Consider the following 16,400-nt stretch of genomic DNA (forward strand, 5'->3'; position numbering starts at 1 on the left):
TCCCATTTTAGGGCGGAAAGACATGTATTTTGTCAATATATGCATATATTGCATTGTAAACAGGAAGCACAACCTCCTAATGACCTTCTTCGAGCTGAAAACGTAGCGGCAGCTCTCCCTAGTGGTTAGCAAGCAGTTAGCAGCGAAGGGAGTGGAGAGATTGAGAAGTGAAAAGGCAGGAAGGAAGGCCGTGGTACATCGGCGTCTCCTATACTAGATCTGCAGTGGCTACAGCTGGGGTATGACAGCTTCTAGCTATCGTGTTTGTATGGACATGTAAATAGCTGTTTTTGAAAGGTTTTTACAGTAAACAGCAGCACCGATTTACCAATAATGACAGCCTGAGTCATTGCTTAGTAGCTAGTCATATACAGCCAGTCAGCTAGCTAGCTAGCTGCTAAAACTGGTTAACATTAGCTGGAGAGCTTACTTTACTTCAGTCATTGCTCTACTTCCACAACTGATCGTCAATATTTGCAAGATATTGCTAGGTAATTAACTGCCCCAGTTTTGGCTCTGGGTTTGCTAATCAAAGTGCCCCAGAATTTCTCTAGAAATGATCGTATAGAGAAGGTTTGTTGCCAGCTAGGCTAGCTAGCATGATGGCTAACTGTCAAGTGATAATTGCTAGTAGTCTCTAGTTGTACCATTATTGCGGTATCCTCCTATCTAACTAGGTGGCCCTAGAGTTTTTCCAGGTCCGTTCACGTGATCAGGAAAAGTTCCTGGTCCTACTGATTCCACACTAACCTTGGAGTTGGGACTCTCAGTGAGAGCTTGTAAAATATTATTGGAAAGGCTGTTTCTTTGCACTTACAGGATGCATTCTGTTGATAATTGGATATGGAGAAGGGTGAGCCGGTCAAGGATCGATTCGGACAAGGTGGTAAATTGTATGACAAGTGACAGTTTTATTCAGAGTGAAGATATCTGGTACAAGCGTATACGGTCTCGTTCCTTTAGCTCATAGAGAACCTCCAGAAAAAAGCCCAGATAACAGAATGCATAGACATTTTATACAACACAGAAAGTAGGTTGAGTCTGGAAGTTCTGGTCCTTTGGTTGGTTCTGGACAGGTTGTTGTCTTCTCAGATTGGTCCGGATGAGCTGTGCGTCATCCTTCTGAGTCTTGCAACAAAGTTCTTTGTTATCAAAATGTTCAGCTAAAACAGGAGATTTTGTGTGTGCGTAGTCAGCCCTCTGTCCTTGAGTATGTGTGTGTGTCTGCACCCTTTTCTTATCAGTGTTTATGAATGTTCTGTGTCAGCCATCTGTCTCTGGGTGTGTGAGAAACCCTGCTTAGAAAGAAGTTAGTTATAACAATGTAATAGCAATATGCTTGTGTTATTTTAAATGGTATTTATTACAAATCCCTCTCTTCACGTCTCCAAAGAGACGTGACATAAACTAGGTAAAAGTAAGAAAAGCAAAAGTAAACAACCAGGGAAACTTTCTCAGAGAGAAAGTTTTGATTCCCTCTCTTCACGTCTCCAAAGAGACGTGACATAAACTAGGTAAAAGTAAGAAAAGCAAAAGTAAACAACCAGGGAAACTTTCTCAGAGAGAAAGTTTTGATTCCCTCTCTTCACGTCTCCAAAGAGACGTGACATAAACTAGGTAAAAGTAAGAAAAGCAAAAGTAAACAACCAGGGAAACTTTCTCAGAGAGAAAGTTTTGATTCCCTCTCTTCACGTCTCCAAAGAGACGTGACATAAACTAGGTAAAAGTAAGAAAAGCAAAAGTAAACAACCAGGGAAACCTTCTCAGAGAGAAAGTTTTGATTCCCTCTCTTCACGTCTCCAAAGAGACGTGACATAAACTAGGTAAAAGTAAGAAAAGCAAAAGTAAACAACCAGGGAAACTTTCTCAGAGAGAAAGTTTTGATTCCCTCTCTTCACGTCTCCAAAGAGACGTGACATAAACTAGGTAAAAGTAAGAAAAGCAAAAGTAAACAACCAGGGAAACTTTCTCAGAGAGAAAGTTTTGATTCCCTCTCTTCACGTCTCCAAAGAGACGTGACATAAGCTATGAATGGCGTTTAATTAGTCATCAGTCCAATAGCCTGGCTCAGCATCCTCCAGGGCAAGCATAGGAAACATCTGTCCCTTCTCTGCCTGGTTGGGATCAATAGCATTAGTTATGATCCTAGTGGTCAGCGTTCGAATACATGGAATGCAGCAGCATCCACAAAGCACCAGTATCGCAGTGAAGACAGATATAGATACCAGTATGGAGGAAACAAGCATCTTATATTTCCCAAACGCATCCATCCAAGAGTCCCACATAGAGGTGTCAACCCCGGAGTGGTGCTTCATCTTCTCATTAAGTGTACGAAGACCCTCTAAGGCAACAGTAAGACTACCATCAGTGGCAGTGTTGTTAGGTATAAAGGTGCAACACTGTTCACCAAACATAGAGCATACACCTCCCTTCTCAGAGAGTAGCATGTCTACTGCAATGCGGTTTTGGAAGGCCATCAAGCTGGTAGCCTCCAATTGGCCATGTACCGCCTCAAAGCCTTGCTGGGTCCAATTGCCTAGTTTTTGGACATTAAAATGGATATAGTTAATCCTGTCAACATTTTTATTAATGGTGCACCACCAACAAACAGAAGATTCAAGCCCAGCTGCCACTTGGTCCACCAGTTCATATTCATCTGGCACCCCCTAGGGACACCAATAGCATCAATGTAAGTTGAGTCGTAAATGAGCAAGGACCAAAAAGGAGACCACTCCAATAACTACACCTGGAGTGGCCAACCACACATTAGTAACCAAAAAACGAGAAAATGTTAAACCCTCAGGTCCATCCCTCTATACAACCTGTACCAGGTGGGCTCGTCGCCACCCGGGAACTTCAAACCTTCACAACAGGGAGGACAAACATCACTTTTTTATTCATTCGACAACATCAACTACAGCAAACCAAGGGTCCTCCTCTGTCAGGCCCACTCTCCTGCGAAAGCTTGATTCCGTATCAGCCTCTCCAACTGGAGCATCAAGCAACGGCATCATACCCGAGGTCCTTGCCAGATCTGTAACAGACTTCTTCAACCAAGGCATGATACAGGCAGCACAGCACATGAGCATAAGAAAAACAACAACTAGAGTCAGAAATCCAGCAACCATCATTGTAGTGCCAGTAACCATCATTGTAGTGTACTTACCAAACCAACCACCCAGCCAGGGGAACAGTCCACTCTCCTCCACACCTGCAAGACCCTCCATCTCCACCGATAACCTTGCCAACCCACTCAGAGCTTTTTTTTTTAAATGCTCCCATCCGGACTAGTATTGTTAGGGACAAACGTGCAACACTGTTCTCCAATCATTTTACATACACCTCCCTGGTTGGCCAGTATCATGTCTAGTGCTAGTCTATTCTGTCTAGCAGTTCGAGAGGTGGCATCCAATTGTTCAGCCATCCCCCTAAGTGCAGTGTGGGTGTAGTTGACAAATCATTGTTGATTATATTAAAGATAATTGATCCAGGCATTTTGTTTAGTATCACCAATAGCTGGGCCAATGGTGGGCATCAGATGCCACAGACCATCATTTCTGTTTAATGCCTGGAATTCGTGGGGGGACCCCTATTGGGACCCCAACAGGTTGGTGTGCATGTTATCTGTACCCTCGGACCAAGGAGCGTCACGGTTCTGCCGTCTCCTGGGTTGGTACCGAGTCTCTGTGTCATGTGCAACTCCCAGAAGTTGGTTAGCTATAACCTCAATAATAGGCAATGGTGGTATCAGACTGGCCAAAGCACCTGTGCAACGACAATTTCCTTTCAAAATGGGGTCAACCGCCTGGCAGGTCCACACATCCACCATACATCAGCAACACCTCCAGTTAATAGTGGCATTAGTGATGCAGGTAGCAGTAGGGAGCCTCCCATAGTCTATACCCCTACCTGTACCAGTGTTACAGCTGTAATATCCCCCATATGCCTTAACCCCCCATGGTGTCCTCTGGGGAGGGACTTCTGGGAACACAAGACTCAGAGTTTTACACAGGGTTGAATTTGGCTTAAACTTTCCAATATGCACATCCAACCTTCCCCATTACTTAGGGCAAATGGGTGAGCAGCCAGAATAGGTCTGGCATGTCCACATACGACACAGTCCTTTCTATTTATTGTTTTGTAGGCCAACCACATATTCTCCCTTTCCTCATAACCAGTTTCAGTCCCCAATTGTTCACTATCTGAGATGTCTTTTACATTTATTACCTGTACCAGATTGGAGAGCTTAGGTGGTGGTGTGGGACTTGGTCTTGAAGTGGTGGAGGAGGCCGGCTGAACCCTGGTCCGTCGAAACTGGTGGTGGTTCTGGCAGTACTGCGATGGTAACATCCCCATCGTATCCTAAACAGACAGCTCAGGACCACAAACAGTCCTGTAAAGCCCCATCCTCTCCCAGAGAACACATCATCAGCTAGAGATCAAGCAACACTTTCACTTCTATGAACGTACACAGTGAGGAAAGGTCGGGGTCAGGGAATTCTTCATTAAGGAGTTGACCCCTGAGCTTTATTAGCAACAGTTCTTCTCCTTAACTCTGTGATCATTCGGCAGTGTCAGTGTGTCTCACCCTCCAAGTGCGATATGCCCCCAGGTCGAGTGAATCACCTTCTCCTTTAATTCATCTGTAACGCATAAAATCCTGGACATACAGGTTTGGTTAACCACCAGTTTCTCATTTGTTTTATCTGATTATATATTTAACTTCTATACCCATTTGTTAGCTAGTAATTTTAAATTTTAAATTTGTTTATTATCCAATAGGCACCATCCTATCCTAGACCACAATGTACCCCTCCCCCGTTTGATACCTGGCTCTGGCCAGGTATCAACCTTACCTATTCTAAATAATGACTTAGTAAAATATTCTTATGTTCTACATTATTATGTAGGAGCGCCCCTTTCATTTTCCACATGTCCAATTCTCCCTTTTGTCTCCATTCAGTAACTGTTATCTACCCATTCTGTTATCTCTGTCCTGGCGCCCCTTCCAAAACTCCCTTCTCTGCTCTCAAACCTTCAAGGTCTCAGCAGTGCGGGGAGGGCCACTCTGTCTGCCCTTTCCCTTATCTGTCTGTAGCTTGGTCCCAAACATTAACTAAGTGTCTCACTGTTTTGACTTTATCTAAAATCATGGATTTAAAATTAACAACATGTCTTATAGTGTCAATCTCTAAAGTCCTTACATAACCTTAATAAACCTATCTCTATCTTCTTATGACCAAAACAAATGCTAACCATATAAATTCCTTTCTTTACTAATAAGCTCTCTATCACTTTTATTTCCATGCCCTATAGGCTTAAAATATCTCCTGTTCAAACCAATTCAATAACAGCCCATTCAAAACCGTCATCGCCAATGTTTAAAAACAGAATCCTGACTCCTCTGTGGTTAAAACTACAATTATGGTCAAGAGTTATAAACTCTATTATATCAATTTACCTCAAAACTAGTATTCCCAAATGACCACAATTTCATTATCCTCACTACATTTCCCCTGTGGGTGATCAATCCACACGAAAATGCAATGAAGACAGGTCAAGAGGTTACATCACCTCCTTACATTCGTGTTTCATACTATATCTAGATTTACTAAAAGAACCCTTTATCTTAACAAAGTCCCTTGTCTAAATAAAACTCAGAAAGTAAAACACCTAATATTATCTTGTCTCTCGGAACACGGAAAACCCCTTAACCCAAAACGTTTACCACAAAAACAAAACCTAATAATTATGATAATACCCTTAAATCATTCGTTTTAAATTTCCCCGATGTTTCATGTACTAACCATACAACTGTGATAAACGTACACTGTCCCTTTAAAAACTCTCATGCCAGCCATACTAGGTTGCGAGTCGTTCTTTGTTCCCCATAATGAAAACAGATCACGTTTAGAATACGTTTACTTATTGTTCGAATTCTCTGGTGTTACCTAAACCAAAACCCATAACTTTCAGCAACTTTTGAAAAGTATCTCAAAGCTATAATGTACACATTTTCCCTCTAAATGACACAACCAATTTTCTCTAGCATAATTTAATACGGCCACACCCGGTAAATCATTATCAAATGTTAAATATACAGGTTTAGTACTTTTATCAAATAGATTAGTAGAGTTCAAATAAAGATATGCGTTTACTAGCGCTCAACCTGTATTCAGAACGCAGCAACTAGCCAATATAATACCAAAAATGAATGTCTTATTCATGCCTCTAGGCAAAACATCTAGTTACTCCAACTAAGTTTAGCAGCAAAACTATCCTATAAGTAAAATCAACTTCTCAACTCTTTCCATTTCAAAGTGTAAACTTACCATATACTTCGCTAAATTTATATCGCATGTCAGCCAATCCATAACAATAATATCATTAGTCTGTAAATTTAACCTAAATAAGTTATTAAATGTATTCTCTCTACTCCGAATTGGTTCTAAGTTTTTTCTGTCATCAGCACTCAAACAGGCTCCCGTTTGCTAAGAGACCGTTGAGTGCTGCAATACTGCCATCTTCTGTCCATTCTCTGTACAGCTCTAAGAGTTATGAGTGTGTATTTTTTTACATTAAACATTTACATTTTTCCCATTATGAACATTACCCTTTAGACGTTGAACACTTAGACTTTAGACATTGGAAACATTACACTTAAACATTGAACATTTTTCAACCTGGCGCCTACAAACACAAATAGACTATTCTTCACCGGACAATCGCCCGGACTATTGAATAAGTCTAGCCTACTCCTCACCGGACACAAGCCGGACCATACTAATAGGTCTTGACAAACTTTACCCCACTCGTCACCGGTCACAGCCGGACTATATGAATGGGGATGGAACAAGCCTATCCTTCACCGGCTGAATAGCCGGACTATTGAATAGTGCCTATCCCAATTTTAAGCCTACCCTTCACCGACTGAATAGCCGGACTATTGAATAGTGCTTACTATATTCCTCACCGGTCACAAGCCGGACTATACGAATAGATCTTTTTATCACATTAAGCCTATTCCTCACCGGTCACAAGCCGGACTATATAATAGCGCTTTTAACACAAATTAAGCCTATTCCTCACCGGTCACAAGCCGGACTATATAATAGCGCTTAAGACTTACAAATTATTCCCACATATGTTCACTTCACTGTCGTTCACATGTCATCTATGCACATAAATTTAAACAAGAATTCTTACCCAGACTCGGTACTTACTGATCGAAATTTGGATAGACTATACGACAATATGCAAAGTTTGATTTAACAGGTCTTGCTTACCTTGTTTATGGTCGACCAGAAGATCAGTATCCCGAGTTGAGCAGAACTTTTGTCCTCCCCCCCAAAAGATTTCACCTGTCCTCCGTGAACCGTCCTTTCACCAACTCGCCCCCTCACATCCATATCAACCACTCTGGACCGGGTATCTAGAAAACCATCCTCTGCTACCATTCTGTTGATAATTGGATATGGAGAAGGGTGAGCCGGTCAAGGATCGATTCGGACAAGGTGGTAAATTGTATGACAAGTGACAGTTTTATTCAGAGTGAAGATATCTGGTACAAGCGTATACGGTCTCGTTCCTTTAGCTCATAGAGAACCTCCAGAAAAAAGCCCAGATAACAGAATGCATAGACATTTTATACAACACAGAAAGTAGGTTGAGTCTGGAAGTTCTGGTCCTTTGGTTGGTTCTGGACAGGTTGTTGTCTTCTCAGATTGGTCCGGATGAGCTGTGCGTCATCCTTCTGAGTCTTGCAACAAAGTTCTTTGTTATCAAAATGTTCAGCTAAAACAGGAGATTTTGTGTGTGCGTAGTCAGCCCTCTGTCCTTGAGTATGTGTGTGTGTCTGCACCCTTTTCTTATCAGTGTTTATGAATGTTCTGTGTCAGCCATCTGTCTCTGGGTGTGTGAGAAACCCTGCTTAGAAAGAAGTTAGTTATAACAATGTAATAGCAATATGCTTGTGTTATTTTAAATGGTATTTATTACAATCCCAATTATCCACCCTTCTCCCAAAGTGTGCATGGATTTAAAAACATTGGACTTATGTAATTGGCTGAAGGAAATGTCCACCGTTGTTACAGAAATAACATGTAAGTGTGCAAGTGCACACTTTGGGAAAAGGGTGGAGAATCGGGACGCATCCACGGTGTGTTGACCTGATCTCACCCTCCTGACTCTTACAGGAGATGTCTGTGTTGACCTGATCTCACCCTCCTGACTCTTACAGGAGATGTCTGTGTTGACCTGATCTCACCCTCCTGACTCTTACAGGAGATGTCTGTGTTGAGCTGATCTCACCCTCCTGACTCTTGCAGGAGATGTCTGTGTTGACCTGATCTCACCCTCCTGACTCTTACAGGAGATGTCTGTGTTGACCTGATCTCACCCTCCTGACTCTTACAGGAGATGTCTGTGTTGACCTGATCTCACCCTCCTGACTCTTACAGGAGATGTCTGTGTTGAGCTGATCTCACCCTCCTGACTCTTGCAGGAGATGTCTGTGTTGACCTGATCTCACCCTCCTGACTCTTACAGGAGATGTCTGTGTTGACCTGATCTCACCCTCCTGACTCTTACAGGAGATGTCTGTGTTGACCTGATCCCCTCTTCTCTTGCAGGAGATGTCTGCGTTGACCTGATCCCCTCTTCTCTTACAGGAGATGTCTGCGTTGACCTGATCCCCTCTTCTCTTGCAGGAGATGTCTGTGTTGACCTGATCCCCTCTTCTCTTGCAGGAGATGTCTGCGTTGACCTGATCCCCTCTTCTCTTACAGGAGATGTCTGCGTTGACCTGATCCCCTCTTCTCTTGCAGGAGATGTCTGTGTTGACCTGATCCCCTCTTCTCTTGCAGGAGATGTCTGCGTTGACCTGATCCCCTCTTCTCTTACAGGAGATGTCTGCGTTGACCTGATCCCCTCTTCTCTTGCAGGAGATGTCTGTGTTGACCTGATCTCACCCTCCTGACTCTTACAGGAGATGTCTGTGTTGACCTGATCTCACCCTCCTGACTCTTACAGGAGATGTCTGTGTTGACCTGATCTCACCCTCCTGACTCTTACAGGAGATGTCTGTGTTGAGCTGATCCCCTCTTCTCTTACAGGATATGTCTGTGTTGACCTGATCCCCTCTTCTCTTACAGGAGATGTCTGTGTTGACCTGATCTCACCCTCCTGACTCTTACAGGAGATGTCTGTGTTGACCTGATCCCCTCTTCTCTTACAGGAGATGTCTGTGTTGACCTGATCTCACCCTCCTGACTCTTACAGGAGATGTCTGTGTTGACCTGATCCCCTCTTCTCTTACAGGAGATGTCTGTGTTGACCTGATCCCTTCTTCTCTTGCAGGAGATGTCTGCGTTGACCTGATCCCTTCTTCTCTTACAGGAGATGTCTGTGTTGACCTGATCCCTTCTTCTCTTGCAGGAGATGTCTGTGTTGACCTGATCTCCTCTTCTCTTACAGGAGATGTCTATGTTGACCTGATCTCCTCTTCTCTTACAGGAGATGTCTATGTTGACCTGATCTCCTTTTCTCTTACAGGAGATGTCTGTGTTGACCTGATCTCACCCTCCTGACTCTTACAGGAGATGTCTGTGTTGACCTGATCTCACCCTCCTGACTCTTACAGGAGATGTCTGTGTTGACCTGATCTCACCCTCCTGACTCTTACAGGAGATGTCTGTGTTGACCTGATCCCCTCTTCTCTTACAGGAGATGTCTGTGTTGACCTGATCTCACCCTCCTGACTCTTACAGGAGATGTCTGTGTTGACCTGATCTCACCCTCCTGACTCTTACAGGAGATGTCTGTGTTGACCTGATCCCCTCTTCTCTTACAGGAGATGTCTGTGTTGACCTGATCTCACCCTCTTGACTCTTACAGGAGATGTCTATGTTGACCTGATCGCCTCTTCTCTTGCAGGAGATGTCTGTGTTGACCTGATCCCACCCTCCTGACTCTTACAGGAGATGTCTGTGTTGACCTGATCCCCTCTTCTCTTGCAGGAGATGTCTGTGTTGACCTGATCCCCTCTTCTCTTGCAGGAGATGTCTGTGTTGACCTGATCCCCTCTTCTCTTACAGGAGATGTCTGTGTTGACCTGATCTCCTCTTCTCTTACAGGAGATGTCTGTGTTGACCTGATCCCCTCTTCTCTTACAGGAGATGTCTGTGTTGACCTGATCCCCTCTTCTCTTACAGGAGATGTCTGTGTTGACCTGATCCCACCCTCCTGACTCTTACAGGAGATGTCTGTGTTGATCTGATCCCCTCTTCTCTTGCAGGAGATGTCTGTGTTGACCTGATCCCTTCTTCTCTTGCAGGAGATGTCTGCGTTGACCTGATCCCCTCTTCTCTTGCAGGAGATGTCTGTGTTGACCTGATCTCACCCTCCTGACTCTTACAGGAGATGTCTGTGTTGACCTGATCTCACCCTCCTGACTCTTACAGGAGATGTCTGTGTTGACCTGATCTCACCCTCCTGACTCTTACAGGAGATGTCTATGTTGACCTGATCTCCTCTTCTCTTACAGGAGATGTCTGTGTTGACCTGATCTCCTCTTCTCTTGCATGAGATGTCTGTGTTGACCTGATCCCCTCTTCTCTTATAGGAGATGTCTGTGTTGACCTGATCTCCTCTTCTCTTACAGGAGATGTCTGTGTTGACCTGATCCCCTCTTCTCTTACAGGAGATGTCTATGTTGACCTGATCCCCTCTTCTCTTACAGGAGATGTCTATGTTGACCTGATCTCACCCTCCTGACTCTTACAGGAGATGTCTGTGTTGACCTGATCTCACCCTCCTGACTCTTACAGGAGATGTCTATGTTGACCTGATCTCCTCTTCTCTTACAGGAGATGTCTGTGTTGACCTGATCTCCTCTTCTCTTGCAGGAGATGTCTGTGTTGACCTGATCTCCTCTTCTCTTGCAGGAGATGTCTGTGTTGACCTGATCCCCTCTTCTCTTACAGGAGATGTCTGTGTTGACCTGATCCCCTCTTCTCTTACAGGATATGTCTGTGTTGACCTGATCCCCTCTTCTCTTACAGGATATGTCTGTGTTGACCTGATCTCCTCCTCTCTTGCAGGAGATGTCTGTGTTGACCTGATCCCCTCCTCTCTTGCAGTAGATGTGTGCTGTGCCTTCAAGATGAGTGTGAAGGCATTTGAGCTGGTCCCTGCCGTGGAGCGGGAGCTCCTGATGGGAGACAAGGCCCGCATCAACATTGAGTGCATCGAGTGCTGCGGCAAGCACCTGTACGTGGGCACCAACGACTGCTTCATACATCACTTCCTGCTGGAGGAGCATGCCACGACCAAGGGGATGCTATCCTACACCGTCCAGAAACTGCTGTTCAAGTACCTGGGCCTGAAAAAGCCTGTGGAGGCCCTGAAGGCCGCATCAGCGTTAGAACGCATCATTGTGCTCTGTGATGCTACAGTTAGTGTTGTTGACATGATCACCTTAGAACCCGTGCCTTCGGGCGGGGCCAAGATTAAAGGCGTGGCCGCATTCTGCGTCAACGAGAACCCGGTGAACGGGGACCCGTTCTGCGTGGAGATCGGGGTGATCTCGGCCCGGCGGCGCACCGTTCAGATATACATGGTGTACGAGGACAGGGTGCAGCTGGTGAAAGAGGTCAACACGCCGGAGCAGCCATGTGCGGTCAGTCTGGACGGTTATTTCCTGTGCCTGGCCCTCTCCACGCAGTACATGATCCTTAACTACAGCACAGGGGCCGCGCAGGACCTGTTCCCCTACGACAGCGAGGAGAGGAAGCCCATCGTCAAGAGGATTGGCAGGGAGGAGTTCCTCTTGGCTGCCCCCGGTGGCCTGGGTGAGTCATTACAACAACAGCAGCTGTATGGTTTATCAATAGATCTTGTTACTAACATATCACTAGTGAAGTATGCTCTCTCTCTGTCTGTCTCTCTCAGGTATGTTTGCCAATGCAGAGGGTATATCCCAGCGTGCCCCAGTGAACTGGTCAGAGAGTGTGATTGGAGCGGCTGTGTGTTTTCCCTATGTGGTGGCGCTAGACGAGGGCTTCGTCACCGTCCACAGTATGCTGGACCAGCAGCTCAAGCAGACCCTCTCCTTCAGAGACGGACACATCCTACAGGACTTTGAAGGTGTCAACATGGCTCCCCTACACTACTCTAAATGTCTAACCTTGTTGGCTTACCTCAGTAGACCTGTCTACAGTATCTATGGCTGTGGAGATGGTGACCTGTTCCTGTCTTTGTCCCTAACCCTGACCTATCCCTGTCTGTGTCCCTAAACCTAACCCTGACCTATGCCTGTCTGTGTCCCTAACCCTGACCTGTCTGTGTCCCTAACCCTGACCTGTCTGTGTCCCTGACCTGTCTGTGTCCCTAACCCTGACCTGTCTGTGTCCCTAACCCTGACCTGTCTGTGTCCCTAACCCTGACCTGTCTGTGTCCCTAACCCTGACCTGTCTGTGTCCCTAACCCTGACCTGTCTGTGTCCCTAACCCTGACCTGTCTGTGTCCCTAACCCTGACCTGTCTGTGTCCCTAACCCTGACCTGTCTGTGTCCCTAACCCTGACCTGTCTGTGTCCCTGACCTGTCCTTGTCTGTGTCCCTAACCCTGACCTGTCTGTGTCCCTTACCCTGACCTGTTTGTGTCCCTAACCCTGACCTGTCTGTGTCCCTAACCCTGACCTGTCTGTGTCTCTAACCCTGACCTGTCTGTGTCTCTAACCCTGACCTGTCTGTGTCCCTGACCTGTCTGTAACCCTGACCTGTCTGTAACCCTGACCCTGACCTGTCTGTGTCCCTGACCTGTCTGTGTCCCTGCCCTGTCTGTGTCCCTAAACCTGACCTGTCCCTGTCTGTGTCCCTAAACCTGACCTGTCTGTAACCCTGACCTGTCTGTGTCCCTGACCTGTCTGTGTCCCTAAACCTAACCCGTGACCTGTCCCTGTCTGTGTCCCTAAACCTGACCTGTCTGTGTCCCTAAACCTGACCTGTCTTTCTCCCAAAACCTGACCTGTCTGTGTCCCTGACCAGTCCCTGTCCCTAACCCTGACCTGTCCCTGTCTGTGCCCCTGACCTGTCCTTGTCTGTGCCCCTGACCTGTCCTTGTCTGTGTCCCTAACCCTGACTTGTCTGTGTCCTAACCCTGACTTGTCTGTGTCCCTAACCCTGACTTGTCTGTGTCCCTAACCCTGACTTGTCTGTGTCCCTAACCCTGACTTGTCTGTGTCCCTAACCCTGACTTGTCTGTGTCCCTAACCCTGACTTGTCTGTGTCCCTAACCCTGACTTGTCTGTGTCCCTAACCCTGACTTGTCTGTGTCCCTAACCCTGACTTGTCTGTGTCCCTAACCCTGACTTGTCTGTGTCCCTAACCCTGACTTGTCTGTGTCCCTAACCCTGACCTGTCTGTGTCCCTAACCCTGACCTGTCTGTGTCCCTAACCCTGACCTGTCTGTGTCCCTAACCCTGACCTGTCTGTGTCCCTAAACCTGACCTGTCTGTGTCCCTAAACCTGACCTGTCTTTCTCCCAAAACCTGACCTGTCTGTGTCCCTGACCAGTCCCTGTCCCTAACCCTGACCTGTCCCTGTCTGTGCCCCTGACCTGTCCTTGTCTGTGCCCCTGACCTGTCCTTGTCTGTGTCCCTAACCCTGACTTGTCTGTGTCCCTAACCCTGACTTGTCTGTGTCCCTAACCCTGACCTGTCTGTGTCCCTAACCCTGACCTGTCTGTGTCCCTAACCCTGACCTGTCTGTGTCCCTAAACCTGACCTGTCTGTGTCCCTAAACCTGACCTGTCTTTCTCCCAAAACCTGACCTGTCTGTGTCCCTGACCAGTCCCTGTCCCTAACCCTGACCTGTCCCTGTCTGTGCCCCTGACCTGTCCTTGTCTGTGCCCCTGACCTGTCCTTGTCTGTGTCCCTAACCCTGACTTGTCTGTGTCCTAACCCTGACTTGTCTGTGTCCCTAACCCTGACTTGTCTGTGTCCCTAACCCTGACTTGTCTGTGTCCCTAACCCTGACTTGTCTGTGTCCCTAACCCTGACTTGTCTGTGTCCCTAACCCTGACTTGTCTGTGTCCCTAACCCTGACTTGTCTGTGTCCCTAACCCTGACTTGTCTGTGTCCCTAACCCTGACTTGTCTGTGTCCCTAACCCTGACTTGTCTGTGTCCCTAACCCTGACCTGTCTGTGTCCCTAACCCTGACCTGTCTGTGTCCCTGACCTGTCCTTGTCTGTGTCCCTAACCCTGACCTGTCTGTGTCCCTAACCCTGACCTGTCCCTGTCCCTATAAGTAAGGTGGTTCTAGCCTCCACTAAGGCTGTGTACGTGCTGGTGCCCCTACCCCTGTCCCTAACTGTGTCCCTGTCCCCTACCTCTGTCCCTAACTGTGTCCCTGTCCCATGTCTCTGTCCCTAACTGTGTCCCTGTCCCCTGTCTCTGTTCCTAACTGTCTCTGTCCCTATAGGTAAGGTGGTTCTAGCCTCCACTAAGGCTGTGTACGTGCTGGTGCCCTTACCCCTGTCCCTAACTGTGTCCCTGTCCCCTACCTCTGTCCCTAACTGTGTCCCTGTCCCATGTCTCTGTTCCTAACTGTCTCTGTCCCTATAGGTAAGGTGGTTCTAGCCTCCACTAAGGCTGTGTACGTGCTGGTGCCCTTACCCCTGTCCCTAACTGTGTCCCTGTCCCCTACCTCTGTCCCTAACTGTGTCCCTGTCCCATGTCTCTGTCCCTAACTGTGTCCCTGTCCCCTGTCTCTGTTCCTAACTGTCTCTGTCCCTATAGGTAAGGTGGTTCTAGCCTCCACTAAGGCTGTGTACGTGCTGGTGCCCTTACCCCTGTCCCTAACTGTGTCCCTGTCCCCTACCTCTGTCCCTAACTGTGTCCCTGTCCCATGTCTCTGTTCCTAACTGTCTCTGTCCCTATAGGTAAGGTGGTTCTAGCCTCCACTAAGGCTGTGTACGTGCTGGTGCCCTTACCCCTGTCCCTAACTGTGTCCCTGTCCCCTACCTCTGTCCCTAACTGTGTCCCTGTCCCATGTCTCTGTTCCTAACTGTCTCTGTCCCTATAGGTAAGGTGGTTCTAGCCTCCACTAAGGCTGTGTATGTGCTGGTGCCCCTACCCCTGGAGAGACAGATTCAGGAGCTGCTAGCTGGACACAGAGTGGAGGAGGCCCTCGCCCTTACAGAGGGAGCCAGGAGGAACATTCCCAAAGACAAGTTCCAGGTACAGACGGCCACAAATAGTGTTTCTGCTAGAGAGCTTTTCAATACTCGCCACTAGCTGAAAACGGATTAGAGTTCGACCGATTATGATTTTTCAATGCCGATACCGATTCTTGGAGGACCAAAAAAATTCGATACCGATTAATCGGACGCCTTTTAAAATGTATTTGTAATAATGACAATTGCAACAATACTGAATGAACACTTATTTAAACTTAATATAATACATCAATAAAATCAATTTAGTCTCAAATAAATAATGAAACATGTTCAATTTGGTTTAAATAATGCAAAAACAAAGTGTTGGAGAAGAAAGTAAAAGTGCAATATGTGCCATGTAAAAAAGCTAACGTTTAAGTTCCTTGCTCAGAACATGAGAACATATGAAAGCTGGTGGTTCCTTTTAACATGAGTCTTCAATATTCCCATGTAAGAAGTTTTAGGTTGTCCTTATGAAATGTAAAATATAGAATAGGAGGGATGAGATGTGATGCATCTTTAACTTTCTCTTTCATTACACCCCCCCTTCCTCAGATATTGCACAAAAGAATCCTCCAGCAAGCAGGATTCATCCAGTTTGGACAGCTTCAGTTTTTAGAAGCGAAAGAACACTTCAGGACAGGTCAGTTGGACGTCCGGGAGTTGATCTCCCTCTACCCTCTCCTCCTCCCGGCCTCCTCCTCCTTCACCCGCTGCCACCCGCCGCTCCACGAGTTCGCCGACCTCAACCACCTGGCGCAGGGGGACCAGGAGAAGGTCCAGAGGTGCAAGAGGTAAGAGATGTGGTCCTCTGTGGCTCAGTTGGTAGAGTATGGTGTTTGTAGCACCATAATAGTGGGTTTGATTCCCAGGACCATCTCTATGTAAAATACACATAAAAGTGTTCCGCTAAATGGCTATTATTATTATTATTATTATTATTATTATTATTCTAGGTTCCTCATCACGTACCTGGGTGAGGTGCGAAGCACGGAGGGGGCGAACGGCTGCCGGGAGGACGTGGACACGGCTCTGTTGAAGCTGTACGCTGAGCAGGACCACGAGAGTCTTCTGGACCTGCTGGCCTCCCCCAATGCCTGTTTACTGGCAGACAGCGCCCCCTGGCTAGAGAAACACCACAAGTGGGTACTGCAGCTAGCCTAGCGGGTACTGCAGCTAGCCTA

At 46.7% G+C, this 16,400-nt stretch overlaps 1 protein-coding gene across 3 annotated transcripts in view; it reads left to right on the forward strand.

Annotated features, from left to right (window-relative positions):
- The window catches only part of LOC129860132 (transforming growth factor-beta receptor-associated protein 1 homolog), a 25,395-nt gene continuing 8,995 nt past the window's right edge, over positions 1-16,400 (forward strand). Inside the window, exons 1-6 of one of the 3 annotated variants that reach the window (XM_055930455.1) lie at positions 1-239; positions 11,142-11,849; positions 11,950-12,144; positions 15,084-15,238; positions 15,772-16,010; positions 16,173-16,358. In XM_055930455.1, the coding sequence (XP_055786430.1) occupies positions 11,162-11,849; positions 11,950-12,144; positions 15,084-15,238; positions 15,772-16,010; positions 16,173-16,358 (1,463 nt within the window). In that variant the 5' untranslated portion in view covers positions 1-239; positions 11,142-11,161. Of the gene's footprint in view, positions 240-11,099; positions 11,850-11,949; positions 12,145-15,083; positions 15,239-15,771; positions 16,011-16,172; positions 16,359-16,400 lie in introns of all 3 variants that reach the window. The other 2 variants (XM_055930454.1, XM_055930453.1) reach the window with 2 other exon arrangements.

The sequence above is a fragment of the Salvelinus fontinalis genome, chromosome 7 (assembly GCF_029448725.1).
Source record: "Salvelinus fontinalis isolate EN_2023a chromosome 7, ASM2944872v1, whole genome shotgun sequence".
Classification (NCBI taxonomy): Eukaryota; Metazoa; Chordata; class Actinopteri; order Salmoniformes; family Salmonidae; genus Salvelinus; species Salvelinus fontinalis.